The 17355-nt window shown below is 41.7% G+C and overlaps 1 protein-coding gene across 1 annotated transcript in view; it reads right to left on the bottom strand.

Annotated features, from left to right (window-relative positions):
- Window positions 1–2847: 2847 nt before the first annotated feature.
- Window positions 2848–17355, bottom strand: part of PIGG (phosphatidylinositol glycan anchor biosynthesis class G (EMM blood group)) — an 86728-nt gene continuing 72220 nt past the window's right edge. Inside the window, exon 13 of the mRNA XM_065657455.1 lies at window positions 2848–4400. Within this exon, the coding sequence (XP_065513527.1) occupies window positions 4175–4400 (226 nt within the window). The 3' untranslated portion in view covers window positions 2848–4174. The remainder of the gene's footprint in view (window positions 4401–17355) is intronic.

The following is a 17355-nucleotide window of genomic DNA, read 5'->3' on the forward strand; positions in this document are numbered from 1 at the left end:
AGACATTCAAGACCTGCCTGGACACATTCCCATGTGACCTGCTCTAGGTGAACTGGCTTTAGCAGGTGGGTTGGACTCGATGATCTCCAGATGTCCCTTCCAATCCCAACCATTCCGTGTGATCTGTGATTTGAGCCTTCCGTAAAACTTACAAGACATTTTTAAGGGGACTGTTGGAACGTGTAAGACGTAATACTTAGGAAAAGGACCAATGCGGGGAAAAAGAAGGATCGAGATGGCTCTGGCGTTCTTCTGTCTGGATGCCTGCAGCAGGGAGGCCACTGGCATTTGGGCCACATGTTGGATCAACTGTTTATGCAAACACATGTGTGTGTGTGTATGTTCCTTGAATACTGACCAGCTGGGAAACAGGATCGGGCTGTCAGTGCTGCTCATGGTCCCCCTTGCTGCCCACTGGGCCTCCAGAGATGTTCTCAGCCCATGGGCCCCATTCTGCACCACTACCAAGCTCCTCCCAGACAGGAGTGGGACTTAGTGTTTGCCCAGGTTGTACTCCAGGTTCCCAGCAGCTCATTTCTCCAGCCTGCTAAGGTGCCTCCAAAGGGTCGCTCTCCCATCCAGGACATGCAGCGCCCTCCAATTTTGGTACCACTTCCAGACTTTCCCTGGTCTTGCCATCCCCTCATCCAGCTTAAGAAAGATCTTAAATTGCCTTGCCCTAGCATTGCCTCCTGGGGACACCACTGCTCACCAGCCAGTCAATGGGACCTCAGACCACTGAAGTCAACCCTCAGAACCCAGTGATCCAGTCCACCTTCAAGCCCACTGATTCATAGCACATTACTTGGGCAAGTACACTATACTGAAGGCCTTACTAAAGTCAAGTTGTTCAACATCCAGAGCTCTTCCCTTCTCCACAGAGTCTGTAATCTCTTCAAAAAAGGCAATCAGGCACCAATGGGCTAGGCACAAGTTGTCCTGGTAAATCCCTCTTGGTTATTTCTGCTCCATTCACTCTTGGAAAATAGTCTCCCTCTCCACCATCTACCTGGAGAACAAAGAGAGGCTGATGGCTGTCATTCCCCAGACCCTCCTTACACTTCTGGAAGACAGTGCACTGCTATCTTCATGAACGGCGACAGCCAGTGACAGCCTTTCACAGTGAGAGTGGGCAGCCTACAATGATATCAGACAGCTCTCTCTCCTGTCCCACTGATAAGTGAGAGCATAGTTTCCTTTACCTTCCTGTGCTGCTGAAGAGCTCAGGGAAGCCTTGATTTTTCAGAGGAATCCCTTCATGGTGACTTGCATCTGTGGCCCCTCCTCCTATAACTGTGCACTTGTGGAGATAAATCCTGTTTAATTTGCAAATGCCTTATGTGACGAATTAAAAAAATTGCCCTGACCTTCACAGACAGCACCACGCAGCAGTGGCTTAGCATGCAGTCACCGCCTGTTGCAAAGGCTGGGGCATACTGTGAAGATGTTCTACTTCCTTACACAGAGCCAAGGAAAAATATGAATAGATTTTTTTTTCCCTTAAACCTGAATTCATTTACAAGAATCTCTTCTTGGCTCAAGTTTCATAACACTCTGGATTTCTAGGACTATACTGGACATCTGTTACAAGTTTTGAGTGGCAGTGAGCCACACTGAACAAAGGTGATCTACTGAAATTTTGTTGAGGAAGCTATAGACCACTGTAACTGGCTGAACCTGTCTCTGACCAGCAATGAAGACACTGAGTGAAAAAACTTACTGTGTGTCAGAACTTTATCCAAATGGAGAAGTGCACAAGATCCCTGCTCAGAATATATTTAAGGAGTCGGTGCCTGTGCACAGGGTACTCTTGAAGAAGCTGCAGCCCAGGCTGATACCACACCAGAGCAGGGACAACAGAGGACTTGAACAGAAGAAACTGGTATGCTCAGAAAAGTAGAAACCATCCCATATACCATTCCTGCTTCCCACATAATTTGTCTCCTTGTCTGTGGGTTTGGGACATGCAGAACATCACAATAGGAGTTGGGATATGGAGGGAAATGGAGCAGCTATGTAGCAAGATGAGAATTTGCATTCAGGCATTTGCTTTCTCTGTAGCTTCAGATCAATTGCCAAAACTTCATGTTGATTTAAAAGAAAATGATTTTTACATAATTCCCAGTTCAAGTCTGTTTGCCTGGGTCAAGAACCAACTGATTTAATTTGCCCGTACCCAAAGAGAAAGGGTGAAAGAGAATTGAAACAACCATTTGGAAGTTGAAAGCACCATGTCTTCTGTGCTATCACCCAAACTTATGTGTTAACTCAAGACAGAGATGCAGTCTAAGTTTCTCCTTCTTCCTTCCTTTCCTGGACTTGAAGACCTAAATGACAGAGCTTTCCCAAGCCATTTATTTTCTCCTGGATTCAATATGGACATCTTTCAACTTCAGAGGAGAAAGAGGGCACTACGATTACTTAACTAAGTAATCTGAAGAAATGCAGCCTTCATACACACACAATAGTTTAGATTCCACTGTTTGATAAAATGTCTGAGATACATTAGAAGCAAAAAATATCAGAAGGATGGAATAAAAGATCTTGTGAATGTCACCCCAAATTGTTTCAGGATTCTGTACCCCAGAAGCAACTTCCCTCCACCCCTCCTGTCTCTTTATTAGCACTCTGTCTCTGAGTCAAATCTTTTATAAACATACTCTATATGAACATTAGGGAGGATTGCTTAGGAATTAACCAAGTAAGCCACCAGAGAAGATATTGATAACCCCCATATGGTTGCCAGGCAACAGATAACTAGAAAAATACTGAGAATGACGGAAATGGTAAATGTGTACAACATGCACAAACTATTTTAAATATTCCATAGTTTGCAGTGAAAAACAATTTATTTAAAATATTTAATTTTCAAACTTCCAACAGGTCACAGTGAATGACATTAAGATCCAGTAGTCTATTCTCTGGGTGAACAGCAATATATGGCCAAGTTACTGAAAATTTTGTGGTTTTACAGTTTAAAAAAATTACTAGCGATCAAGATAGCCTATTATTAATGCAGAGAAAACTAAAAGCTCAGATTTGCTCTACCTGAAACATGGAAGGTGTATCAGTGATCCTTGAAAATACACTGTCAGCTACACAGGGCTTTAAAGCTTTTTATTTTCAGCTTTATAAAGTTCCCTCTATGTTTCTCTTCTTCTACATCTCTACTACATTTAGATTTACTCCTGTTGGCTGCTAACATGGATGAAAATGTGAGGCACACATAAAGAATACTAATACTCAGGATAGTCAAGAATGTATATTTTCTTGACAGAAGCAAGGAAAACAACATTGCTAGGTTTTAATTATAGCACACTCAAGTGAGGTGGCTAGACAGGTCTCTAGGGGGAAGGTGATGCAAATACACCTTTTATTCTGCTGGTAACTTGGCCCATTAAACTATTCTCTTATTCATGGCTCATAGCAGCTGGCACCAACCTGATTTAACATTCATACATTAATAAAAAGAAACAACACTTTAGCAGTGGATGGTCTCCACAGAAGATTCATTACTTTGTTAGCCCACTAGTGCTCCTTATCCAGTGCCTGAACTGCAGATCAAAATCCATTACAGATCATGATTGCGCTCGTCTTACAAAGAAAATACTGCCTTTAAATAGAAATGCTGCCTATGCAAACCAAACAAAATCTCTTACCTGGGATATTTTATAATAATTCAATAATTTAATAATAATTTAAATGCACAACCTAGCAACAAAACAAACAAACCCTCCAAGCCTAATGAATATAAGATTTTGTGAGCAGCACCAAGAAATCCTGCATATGCTTAGAATTCTGTAGTCTAAGAAGGTGAAATAATTGTACGTCCAAAAGATTTTTCCAGTGCCCATGAGGCACTGGTCTATATTTATATAAAGATATACATTTTAAAATTCAAATCATGTAATATTTCCATTCTGTTATTTAGAGAGTGTTATAATGACAGCTATAGAACAAAAGTTATTCATTAAAAAAAGATTATTTCAATTCAACATTTTTAAAGCAAACCCAGTTTTAGAACAGAACAGGCTCTTCAAATCCTGATCTCGACTAAAATAAACGAGGATACTCTTCAAATTCTGCACAACAATTTAAAGTCATTTTTTTCCTTCTTCCAGTGCTGTGATACACTGGACACTGCAACGCAGAACTGTGTACTGCACACTTATTTTCAATCTTGTACTTTGTGAGAGTGGTTCTGATCCATGGCTGTGAAGAACAGGCAGATCGCCGTTGTGATGAACACATGCACTCCCTCATAAAGCAGTTTTGGTGAGAAGACGCTCCATATGAACAGGTGGTAACGCAGGCCTGTTACCAAAACGATGTAGATGGCAACTGGAATCGAACGCATTAGAGCGTAGCAGAAAGAGCCATGACTCACTGCCACTGAATTCCTGGTAACAAAAACAGAGGAGTTAATTCTCAGGCAAACCGAGTGAAGACATCAGGGTTCCTCCACTCTTTAGTATTATTTCACAACACAATGAATACTCGCAGATCTCCACTTTGTGTTAGAAAACTGATTGAGGCAATGATATAACTAATAAAGCTTGTCCTTATTACCTTTATATCTCCTATAACGTGCAAGTGTGGTAAGCGTAAGCACAGCAACTCTGACTGAACTAAAGGCACCTCATAGTTCACCTAACACTTAAAAGGTTCTGTGCTTTAATATACTCTGTTCCAATTATTAAAGTCTCCATTAAGTGGTTTCAAGATAGCTCTGTCTCTTGTTGGCCTTCCAGTGCCTTTCCACAGAATCTGGATGGTAAGAGGCAGAGAAGAAATACTTCAGTACTCTTCACAAATCTGCCCAACCTGCACAAGGATAATCAGATGGAGTCTGTTCCCCTTGAAAAGTGCATAAAACTTGCCAGAGTACAGTGCTGCCCATAGCCAGTAACACTGTACAAAGCTACATAAAAATTGTGCTATTGGAAAACTTCGCAAAGCTAGCTAACATAAGAATCTCCAGAGAATACCTTGTTCTTAGGCTTACATGAGCAATACATTGCATTCCTGTCGCAGCAGCATAGTTCAGCTGGACCCACTGTATTGAAAAAAATGTCTGCCCCACATGTAACCTATGCAGCCTGAATCTGCCACACTGAGGTATTCTGGTGGGTGACAGGAGTCATATGAAAATGGAAGTGAAAGGGTTTTCTGCACTTGGATTGTTTTCCTCCCCTGAGGTGCCAATTCACGGCAATGATGCTGGGTTGGCACATGTCCACTTTCCCCAAACCACATCTGCAGAGACTTATTCACACCAAATTCAGATGCTTACTTTTTCAAACAAAATGAAGGAGTAAAGCTATTTCACTGGAATAATCAGCAGAACATTTTCCTCTCAGCATCAAAATATTTTACATCATTGGTTCCCAAAAGAACACATTGGCAAAAAGCAGAAGCAACTTACACTAAAATCCTGATCTGAGAATCTGTTCTGCTCCTCCCAGTTTTTAATTCTAATCTTGTTCCAAGTAATAAAAGTTTAAGATGATGAGCACTTCTGTGAGATGTAAATTAGTCAGTTATGACTAAGTAAGCTACAGAACGCAGTATTTTAGATCAAGCATTAAATAACTTATTATTTAAATCAAAATAATTAGGATACAGTCCTGTTTTCCAGCAAAGTCAAGAGAAAATTTCCCAAGGCTTTCAGAGGTAGGAAGAACAAGTCATGAAAGCAGAGCTGAAAAATCATATAACAACAGCAGGTGTGAATGATTGCAAAATACAAATTCAGTCCACAGAAAACAATTTCCCTTGCTACTTAGCCAAGGAAACAGTGATCTGGGAGCGAACTAGGCTGCTTCCTGCTTCTGCATAACTATCTTAGTCTTCAGTGAGCTTGTGTAAATAACCAGCTGTATGCTTAATAACTGATTTTGTTGACAAGGATTAAACAAACTGCAGTTCACTCTTAGCTGTTTTCATGCTGATACGAGTAAAAGTAGTATTTGTAGTAGCTGGATGATACAATTGAATAAACAGAGGAAATGTTTTATGAGTCAGATGGGCAAACAGGCAACTTAAAAATCATTTTCTAGAGTAAAAAAATGCACTTGATAGACCAGCTGGATGAAGGCTAGCAGTGGTTGTGGCTATCACATTCATTAGGCAGAGTGATAGGATTTTCAAGGCAATCCTAAAACAGAGAAGTGAGAGTGTCCACAAACTTACCTATCCAGGTCTTCCAAGAGCCCTACATTTTAAATTTAAATTTGTTCTTATTTTTTGCCTAGTTAGTGCGCACCTAACAACATATTTAGTACCCTATTATGAGAAGGTTCCTAATTGTAAATCCATGGTGTTAAAAAAATGTATAAATGGCTACTTTTTAAAATATTAAGAAAGTGGCTGGAGTATTATTTTCAATAAAAGTCTCTGTTCACTTCTTTGCCCCAAAACTTAGCTAAACAATGTTTCAGGTACTTGCATTTTATACTGGAATGAGAACACACAGTAATCTTTACTAGTAACATCTAAACTCTGTATTTTCACATTATGATTACTAGCAAAGAAACCCCAAGTCAATAAGTAAATGGTACAATTCTTTCTGTATTCTGATATAGTAAAAATAATGAACTGTTTTCTGCTTCTATAATACCTTTACTTCCTAAAGGTCCCAGCACTTGCCTCATCTCTCAACAAAACACAGACACCTACCTGCAGAGGAAATTCTTGGACAGTTTCACAGTATAATGCAGTGGTGCAATTTAGAGAAGGCAACAGAAGTACACTGTACCCACAAAGGTAAACTGTTAATGAGGTCAAATAGCAGGATAATTTGGTTTATTTTGGAGCTGGTATAACAGTTGACATGCATGCTGTTGCAGAAACAGCACTGGAATGGCTCAGCACAAGCAATTAGACCTACTTGGCTGTTGCGATGCTAAGGCTATGACATGGTTCTTTGAGCACAGCACCATTCTTTCTTCTAGCTTCTGCTGGGCACCCAGTTTGCCGAATAGCTAAGAACAACGACTTTGTGTGCTCCTTCTGCTAATTCTACACACACAGAGTGACAGCAGGGTACAGGGCTTTGCTATGCCACCAGGAACACAGTGGCCGGCTCTCAGTTATCAGTTCCTGCTGATAATGTGACCAAGACAATCCAGGTAGTTCAGCTGGCTCCCGAGTTATTGCAAAAGAAGTCTCTAGGAGAGCACAGAAAGCTGGCTGTGGCATGCCACTCTTGTATCCTACCGTTTATGAGCTGGATCATGCAGTAATGAATAACCTTGCAACCTCTCAAGTGCTGCTTCAGTGAAAACAACAGAAGATTACAGGACACATCTTAAAAGCATCAACCTGTCTCCATACTGAACCATCTCTGCAGCAGTTAATGCCTTTTCTTATTTAAAGGAGAAGAGCACAGAGGGATGTAAACTGTAAACACAACCTCCATGTTCTAACAGAGCCAGCCCAACACTCTGCATAACGCAGGAGTAAAAATATAATCACCCAGCCTCTCATACTGAGCTCATTTAGCAAATTAGCTTGCGGAGGGTCGTGAGGGGAAGGACAATGGGACTTTAAGGAGAAATCCGAATGTGTTAAAGATGACAAAGCATATCCAATCTTCACGCGAGATTGATGCTGAAGATTTCTAGATCTAGAAAAAATAATGCCTTCGGAGACTTTTGAAGCAAAGAACACTACAGATTCACATCACTGAACGTGCCATATTTAGACTGCAAACATTAAGTATAGTTTAGAGCCCATATTGGCTTTCAACAAAAACCTTCTTTTTTAATTGAATATTTATTATGTAGAAAAATATGGCCATGAAATTGTGCTATTAATAGATTTTCTGCTTCTTTTGATCTCCTAAATCCTAATTGCCAATGTTTTGTCAACAAATCTTTCACCTCTGAATCCATCTGAGGTACTATTACAATGGGTAATACAGAGTTTTTAAAATGAAAAAACTACAATGCCAGGAACATGAAAGAAAAAAAGCGTGTCTCCCAATTACATAGAATTCTTGACAGATGGTGGCACAAGTTTTGTAGTTTCAAAATTGAGCAAAACTCTCCACAGACAGCCCTACAAATGCTTCCACAAATAATTTAAAAATACACTGCTTTATGTTGTTCCAACCCATGTTCTAACTCATCAAATTAAATAAGTATTTTAGAAATATGCAAGTGTATTAATACGGACTACCCCAGGAATGTAATTTTTCTGGGACTTGAGGAGAGAGGTCATGTCTGGAAGGTTTCAGTCTGAAATGTGCTGAATCCTTTCAGTGACAGTTATCCTCCCGCATTTCTGCCCCTCTATCTCCTCTTTTCTAGCTGAATATCATTGCCTAGATTATCTCTTTTGGGAATACTGAATGTGCACATTTGAAGACAATTTTTACTGTATTATCATTTTTTACTGTATCAGTGGCACTTTTTTTTCCTAGGCTTTCTGCAGTTTCAGTTTGTAAGATGTCCCTGTTTAGTGCTCTCTGAAAAATAGTTGGTGCTTCATTTATCTGTCCTGTATATACTAATTAAGGGTTACAGTCAAAATCAAACCTGATAGCACTCCAAATGTCAGTGACAGAGTATCTGCAATCTATAAGAAATTCCTCTAACCTAAGCAAATATCAACTAGTTTAGCAGCAAGAACAAATTTGTTATGTCTCTCCTACATGCCCTGCTCTCACCTAGTGCAATTTTTACAGTGCTGTTTTAGATTACAGCACACAATCTCGCTTTGTCATGGAGAAGCTCTTTATATTTTTAGCAGATCCAAGGGAACCAGGAGTACTTTGGAAATTTACATTATCAACTCTGGTATAGACTCAATCAGAACAAAATTAATTCAATAGATTCAAAACTTTTGATGCCAAACTCTATCAATGTACAGATGTCAAAAAAGGCAGTTGCCAGCAAGCTAAAACATTTGTCAAGTATATTCTACAGCCATGGAAATGAAGGAACTTGGGGATGACCATTGATTTTCCTGTGCATCCTCTTTCCCAGTAAGAAAGGTGGAAAAAAATACAACTAACTGAGCAAGGTCAAGTGCCTGTGGCAGTAAATTACAGTGGATGGCAGTATGTGTGGACTGTAGTATGGTGTTCAGCAGGTTCTCACAAAGACTTAGCTGCAAAAGGCTGTTAAGACCTAAAACTTCAAGTCTCTTAATTTTGGCAGCAAGAGCTGGAAAAATAGGATCATATCAACTGTTTTGCCTGTTTTCACTGCTGGCTTTATCAGTTGTGCTGGGATCTTCCTGTCAGGAGATGAAGTAGTCTCAGTCACCCAGCAGAGATAACTCCTCTCACTGGCATCCACTGCTAGCTAACCTGCTTAGAACAGAGCTCTGTCTAAAACACAGGGCATATATTGATTAAGTTTTAGATTTCCTTATTCCCTTCTTCAGTCAGGCTTGGCCCCTGAGAAGAGTTCTAGAGGAACTCCCTAAACTGGATAGCTAACAAAGATTTATATTAGATTTCAAGTAGGAATCCAGTTATGCTTGCATTGGGCCAGAAAGTCTGGACAGCCACTCTGAATAGCTGCCATCATCATTTAACTGCTTAGGGCAAGAAATCAACTCTACCTTTAGTAAAAGGCTTCTAAAAATCTTGGCTACTTAACTGGAAAGATGTCGACTAGATCCAGCTCATCCTCTGTGTGTGCCCATTTCCCCAAATACTGGTCCTGTGGCAATCACCTTACAAAGGACTGGAAACTCTGAGCTTTTCCGCTTCCCTTATACAAAAGAGAAAACACTTCATAAGCTCAAACATCCATGTCTATTTCAGTACTGCAGGCAAAGAGATGGCTAAACTGCACCCTAGGCAACATGGCCTTGTAGTCTCTACATTTCTTCACCACAGTGAAGGTACCTTTTCAGTAGGTACCTTTGACTCAGGAAACCAGCTTTGTCCATGTAAGCTACAATGGCTACCAGTGATTCTTCAAAGATAGAATTTGCGTGAAATCCCAAGTGTTCTGCTTGATACGTTTTTCCTCACTACTTCTGTGGTGGCCCATACTGGTATATATGCAGTGACTGTTCCTGCCTGTTATCACTGCCTCAAGCTTTCCTGTAAGGTTCTGTTCAGGTCAGATCTCAGTGTGTGCTATTCACACTGTGTGTGTTATTCAGCTCCAAGAAAACAAAAAAGTTATATCAGTCTATTCCTGTTCACACTGGCCCAGACTTCAAAACAACAAGATACAACCAAATAACTGAAATTCCTAACAAGGAAAACAAATCAAAATTATTTCAAAGACCATCATTTTCTGCAAGTATTCTTCTACAATCCACTTAGCACTTCTGAAGACTTGCGGTTGAAAAATGCCTGAAGGATTTTACATCAGCATCATACATGATTTATAGCTTGATTTCCTGTGAAGGTGCATCTCCAGGTTTTCCTGCCAATCTTTGTAAACAAACAGCTCTTCTTCATCATCTTAGCTAAAGGTGTAAAGAAAAATTGCATCCAACAATTGTTCTGGACAGGTAGGCTCTGAAGAGACTTAAAATACACTGTTACCATGTTATTTAATTAAATTCACATTTACCAGTTTAGAATATACCGGTCTAACAGGACACATAGTGTCACTAGGCATCTCTGGAGAGGCAAGGCACACGTTATTTAAGTAATGGGTAGGAGATTATTTAAGTATGGGTGGCCACATGCAAAGGGTGGTGATCCATATTTTTTAGCAGGCTGGTAGCCTGTCATAAGTAGGGTCCCCCAGGTATGATTGATACTGGGCCCCAAGCTGTTCAACGTCTTCATAAATGGTCTGGATGACAGGATTGAAAGCACTCTCACCAAGTTTGCTGATGACACTAAACTGGGTGGTGAGGTGGACATGTCAGAAAGACATCTTACAGAGAGACATGGACAGGCTGGAAGAGTGAGCCAACAAGGACGTATGACGTTTAACAACGACAAGTGCAAAGTCCTGCACCTGTGACAGAATAACTAAAGGGCTCAGTACAGGTTACAATCTGTGTGGCTGGGGAATAGCCTCGCTGAAAGCGACCCAGGGATCCTGGTGAACAACAAGCTGAACATGAGTCAGCAGAGTGCCACTGCAGTAACAAAGGTCATCAGGTCCTGGGTTGCATCTGCAGGGGCACTACTAGCAGAGATAGAGATGTGATCATCTCACTCTACTCAGTGCTTGCCAGGCCACACCTGGAGTACTGTGTTCAGTTCTGGTCCCCACAATTCAAAAAAGATGTGGACAGACCACAGAGGGTTCAAAGGAGGGCCAGAGATAATCAAAGGGCTGGAGATCCCACCCCACAAGGTAAGACTGCAGGAGTTAGGTCTCTTCTCCCTGGAGAAGACAAGCCTCAGAAAGACTTCATCATAGTATTCCAGCACTTAAAGGGTGGCTACAAAGAGGATGGAGCTTCTCTCTTCACCAAGTACCACATGGAGAAGACAAGGGGCAACAGGTACAAATTGCCCCAGGGCAGGTTTCATCTCAGTATAAGAAAGAAATTTTTTACAATGAGAACAAGTAATCACTGGAATAACTTTGCCAGGGATGTGGTAGAGTCCCCATTACTGGAAGCGTTCAAGATGTAACTGGACAGGATGCTAGATGATCTCTTCAAGGCCTCCTTTCCCATGAAAGGTTGGACTGGATGACCTTTCCAGGTCCCTTCCAACCTGGGCTGTGAAGCAATGTTTGCTCTTCTGCACTGAGGGCAGAGTCAATTCTTTCTTGTATTTTTCCATTACAGTAACTATTTTTAAACTTGTGACTTAAATAAAATAACAGCTCTCTCCTCAAATTACTCCTGCTGCTCCAATAAAATACACATTTGAGAAGAACTTGTGCACTTCAAGAAAATATGTGAGAAAAGACGACAAAAAATCCTAGATAAATGCAGCAGGACAGTATCTCATGTACAGGCCTTATCCACAGCTACCAGAACAAAGAAATCAATTATGTTGGCCACAGAACAGTGAAGGACAGAAACTGAATGGTGAAAAAGAAAAAATCCCACAAGTAAGAACAGTAAGGCAAGGCCATTAGTAGCAGAAAGTACAGATTACATCTAGAGACATTTCTACAAAAAAGTATGTAAGCAAAAGTCTAACAATATGGTCCTCTTTACAGAAGTGCCCCTCTGAATGGCTCTGATCCTGCTTGAGCAGTAATATAAATCTCTGAGGAAGCAGCATCATCATGCAGCCATTACTAATTGTAGAAAGAAGTAAAGTTGGTACTATGCTTCCATCTGAATATTTCTGTTTCAGAGTTAAGAGGAAGGAATACCCAAAGTACTGCAGGGAAAGAGGAGAGAATATCTTCAGTGCACTGTATATACTTCCTGCAGTGTATCAGAATATTGCCCACAAGTTTCTTCACACATAGAGAAGTCATTATCCCACTCAACACTTGTCAGGCCACACCTGGAATACTGTGTTCAGCTTTGGTCCCTGCTATACAAAAAAGATGTGGGCAGGCTGGAGAGGTTCCAGAGAAGTGCCACACAGACAATCAAAGGACTAGGAAGCCACCATGTGAGGAAAGGCTGAGAGAAATGGGTTTCTTCATCCTGGAGAAAAGAAGGCTTAGGGCAGGCCTTATCATCATGTTCCAGTACTGAAACGGTGGCCACAAAGAAGATGGAGACTCCCTTTTTACAAGGAGTCACATGGGAAAGATGAAGGGTAATGGGTACAAGTTCCTCCAGGGAGACTCCAGTTGGACACAAGAAGGGAATTTTTCACAATGAGAACAATTAGCTATTGGAATAATTTCCCCAGGGAAGTGGTGGATTCCCCAACACTGGACACTTCTGAGATTCAGCTGGATAGGGTGCTGGACCATCTCGTCTAGACCATGCTTTTGCCAAGAAACGTTCGACCAGATCATTTTTGTGGTCTCTTCTAACCTGGTATTCTGTAGTTCTACAAAAAAAAATGGTTCCACATTGGCAAGAAATTAAGTGCAAGACTATATTAGCTGTAGACCCTCTTCGTCATCAGAGTCCAGCTGAGGAGAATGCTGAAAAATCAGCATAGGATTTTTTATGCCATAGCTTTGGTGATACTGTAATGTTAATCTTGACACTGACACAGCAAATGCAAAGTAAACAGACAAGGATACAACTTTCAGAAAATTACAGATGTTACTTAGCAGTTTGAGTATGTTCAGTGGCCAAGGAACCTAAGACGACAGCTCTGAGGAAAATGTGGACATCGCCTATTGAACAAAAGATAGGGAAACAGAGAAAAGGAGACAGAAAGAATGAGGGCGATAGTGAGGAAAAGGGAGAGATTGAGAACAAAAAGGACAGAGAAGAGCAGAGAGCTTAGACTGCAGGAGGGGGAGGGCAAGCTAGAGTGATGAAGCAGAAGTGAGAGAGAGAAAATAAGCAAAGCAGAAGTAAAAGAAAGGGAGTGTGAGCAGGGTGTGAGATACAGGAACAAGCAGGATGAAAGAGGGGGAGAGAGAAAAGGGCAGAGACAGGAACAGAGGGCACACAGGAGAGAGAGGGAGATACGGAGCAAGATTAGGAAATGTGACACCCATCTACGGGAAGGGCCGGAAAAGAGGATCCAGGGAATTACAGGCCTGTCAAGTCTGACCTTGGTGGCAGAAAAGGTCATGGAACAGATCATCCTGATTGCCATCATGCGGCACATACAGGATAACCAAGTGATCAAGCCCAATCAACATGGGTTTATGAAAAGCAGGTCCTGCTTGACTAACCTGATCTCTTTCTATGACAAGGTGACTCACTTAATGGATGAAGGAAAGGCTGTGGATGTTGTCTACCTAGACTTTAGTAAAGCCTTTGACACAGTTTCCTCTAGCATTGTCCTGGAGAAACTGGCTGCTCATGGCTTGGACAGGTGTACTCTTTCCTGGGTAAAGAACACAGGCAAGACAGAAAACTACAAGTGTGCAAGACAGGGAAAGCATTTGAGAGAAGGGGGCGGGAGGAAGACAGAGAGAAATAGAAAACACATTGGTGAGAACGGAAAAGCACAAGACAGTGAGAAGAAAAAAATATGCAAGGGAGGCTAGAAGCATGTGAGGGAGAGATGGGAAATGCCCTCCCAAAAGGGAAAGCATGCAAAAGAGGAAAACGACACACAAGAAAAAGCAAGCAAGGGAAAACATGAACGAATGAGACAAGGAAAGCATGCAGTACAGAGGGAAACCATGAGAGAGGGGCAGTGTAGGCAAAGAAGAGACATGAGTGGGAGGGGGAGGCAAAGCACACAAAAGAGAGCCAAAGCTCAAGACTTCAAGAAATATGGAAGAGCAAGAGAGCAGCAAAAAAAGAGTAACAGAGCAGAATGTGCACAAGAGAGAAAGCTTGTGTAAGAAGGAAAGCAAGAGAGACATAAGAAAAAAGGCACTTGAAATTGAGAAAGCACGCAAGACAAAAAGCATGGGGAGGGAAAGGTGCAAGCACAAGAGTAGAAAAACATGTGAGAGAAAGTGATAAAGTTTGAGAAACTAAGATGGAGGAAAGAGCAAGAGAGAAAGAATGACAGAGTGAGAGTAAAACAGAGAGGGAAACTGCAAGGGATAGGAAAAGTACATGAGACAGGAAAAAAGTCATGCAGTAAGAAAAAAGCACGAGAGCAGAAAAGCCTGCAGAAGCAGGAGCAGGAAAGATTGAGAGAGCAAGTGCACAAGAGAGGAAAAGGATATGAAAGAGCAGAAGCGCACAGAGGGCATGGAGGAGAGAAACCACAAGTAAGAGGGAAAGCACATATGAGAGTTTTTTTATGCAAGAAAGAGGAAATGTGTGCATGAAAGTGAGAGGAAACATGTTACAGCATACTCACAACAAAAGGAAAGCACGTACCAGGGAAGAGGTAAAGCATGTGAGAGATGAAAAGACCAAGAGAATGGGAGAATGTGCAAGACAGAGAAGGGAAGCATGAAAGAGATGTAAAGAACAGAAGAGGGGTAGAGAAGAAGTAAGAAAGAGAGAGAAAGCATGCTTGCAAGAGTGTCAAACAGCATTAAGAAGCATGAGACAGTGAGTGGGAGTGCTGCAAGAGAGGTGAAGAGCACCACAAGAAGGAAAACAAGGGAGAAAAAACTGCATGCAAGGAAGAGAAGCTCCAGAACTCAAGAAAAAGATAAAGAGAGAAATGTCAGAGAGCATGAGGGAACATGCAAGAAAGTAAGAGGGAAAGCATAAGATGGAGTGAAAAGCATGAAAACAGGGAAAGCACATGTCAGAATTCCTGAGAGCCAAAGCCTGAGAGTATGTACTGAGTCTGGCTGGGATGGAGTTAACTTTCTTCACAGCAGCTAGTATGGTGCTGTGTTTTGGATTTGTGATGAAAACCATGTTGATAGCACACCTATGCTTTAGTTATTGCTGAACATTGCTTGCATCATTAAGGCCTTCTCAGTTTCTCATGCTGGCCCCCCAGTAAGTAGGCTGGGGGTGTGCAAGAAGTTAGGAATGGGACACAGCTGGGACAGTTGACCCCAGCCGATGAATGGAATATCTTATTGTGCTCAGCAATAGCAGCTGGGGAAAAAAGGAGGAAGGGGAGATATTTGTGGTTACAGTGTGTCTTTTCAAGTAACCATTATGCATGTTGAGGCCCTGCTTTCCAGGAAAGTGGCTAAACATCTGCCTGCCAATGGGAAGCAGTGAATAAATTCCCTAATTTGCTTTGCCCGCATACTCTGCTTTGCTTCACTTATTAACCTGTCTCTATCTCAATTCCATGAGTTTTCTCACATTTGCCCTACTGATTCTCTCCCCCAACCCACTGGGAGGAGAGCAAGCAAATGGCTGTGTGGTGTTTAACTGCAGACTGGGGTTAACCCACAACAGGGGGAAAGTGCATGAGAGAAAGGAAAAGGATGAGAGAGATTGAAACATGCAAGAGAGAGAAAGTACAAGCAAGTTGGAAGGAAAACACACAATAGACATGGAAATGGCATGCACAAGAGAGGAAAAACATGCACTGGAGCGACAGCATGTAAGAAAGGGAAAGAATGCAAGAAAAAGCATGAGAAAGTGTGACAGAGGAAGTGTCCTGGTTTTGTTAAAAACAAGACCAGTTTCTCTTTTAGTGAATTTTCCTTTCAGCTAAGTTCTTCTAAGTAACTGCGCTTTTCTGAAGCTGGCTACATGTTTTTTGTAAACAGAAGCAATGGTATGCAAGGTCGCTGATAAAAACACATGTATTGTAAGTGAGAGGGGTGTATTTGCAAGGAGGGGCGAACCGAACAGGTGACTAAAACTGACCAACTAAGTATTCCATCCCATCCACGTCATACACCCTATAAAAGTGGGAGATCACAAAGGTCTTGCTCTCTTCGACCATGGCTGGCATCTGAAGAGGACCTTGCCTGTCATCCTTCTAATCTGAGGCCTGGATCCAGTGAATCCTGAATCCAGTTCTGGTTTGCTGCGGAGTCCAGCCCAGGACTTCCAGGTGCCTGCCCTGCAGCTGCTGGAGCAGTGCGGTGCTGGGAAATTCAAGATTGGTTTTGTATATTTTGTGTTATTTTCTCTATTTTATTAGTAGCATTAGTAAAGCATTTTTAAACTTTTTTCCAACTTGCAAGTCACTCTCTCTTTTCCTCCTATTGCCTTTCCTTGGTGGAGAGGCGGAGGCTGTGGGGGGAGGGGGTTGACAGAGAACATCTGCCACCGTTTGTCGCCCTGCAATTAAACGGTGACAGGAGGGAAAGAGTGCAAAAGAGGGGAAATTGAGAGAGAGACACAAAAAGCCACAACAGCAATCAACAGCATTCAAGAAAGAGAATATGCACGAGAGATGGAAAACCCTCACATGCAAGAAAGAACGAAAGAGCATGACAAAAAGAGGAAAAGGGCAAAACAAAGGAGGAGAACAAGGAGAAAAAGGAAAAGTGCATGCAAGAGAAAAGGACAGTGTGCATGTGTGAGAGATAGCAAATGCCCACAATTAAAGGAAAGAGTATAAAAGAGTGGGAAACTACACAATTTGCAGGGAAAGCAGACACATGAGAGAGAGGCAAAGACAGAGCATGCATGAGAGAGGGGGAAAGCATGCAAGACAGGAGGCGTGCCAAAGGCAAACATAAGATACAGGGAAAGCCTGAAACAGAGGAAGTGTGTAGGACAGGAGGGGAAAGTGAGAATGTTAGCAAAATAAAGTGCAAGGCAGACAATGTACAAGCAGAAGTAAGAAAAGCACATGTAACATATGTGAAGTGCAGGGGAATGTTCAGAGGAGGAAAACAGGCAAGGGGAAAAGGAAAAGCATAATTAAAGAATCATAGAATAGTTTGGGTCAGAAGGAACTTTCAAAGTCCAACCTACCTGCAATGAGCAGGGACATCTTCAACTAGATCAGGTTGCTCAGAGCCCATCCAGCCTGGCCTT

This window comes from Caloenas nicobarica, chromosome Z (genome assembly GCF_036013445.1).
Source record: "Caloenas nicobarica isolate bCalNic1 chromosome Z, bCalNic1.hap1, whole genome shotgun sequence".
In the NCBI taxonomy this organism is placed as follows: Eukaryota; Metazoa; Chordata; class Aves; order Columbiformes; family Columbidae; genus Caloenas; species Caloenas nicobarica.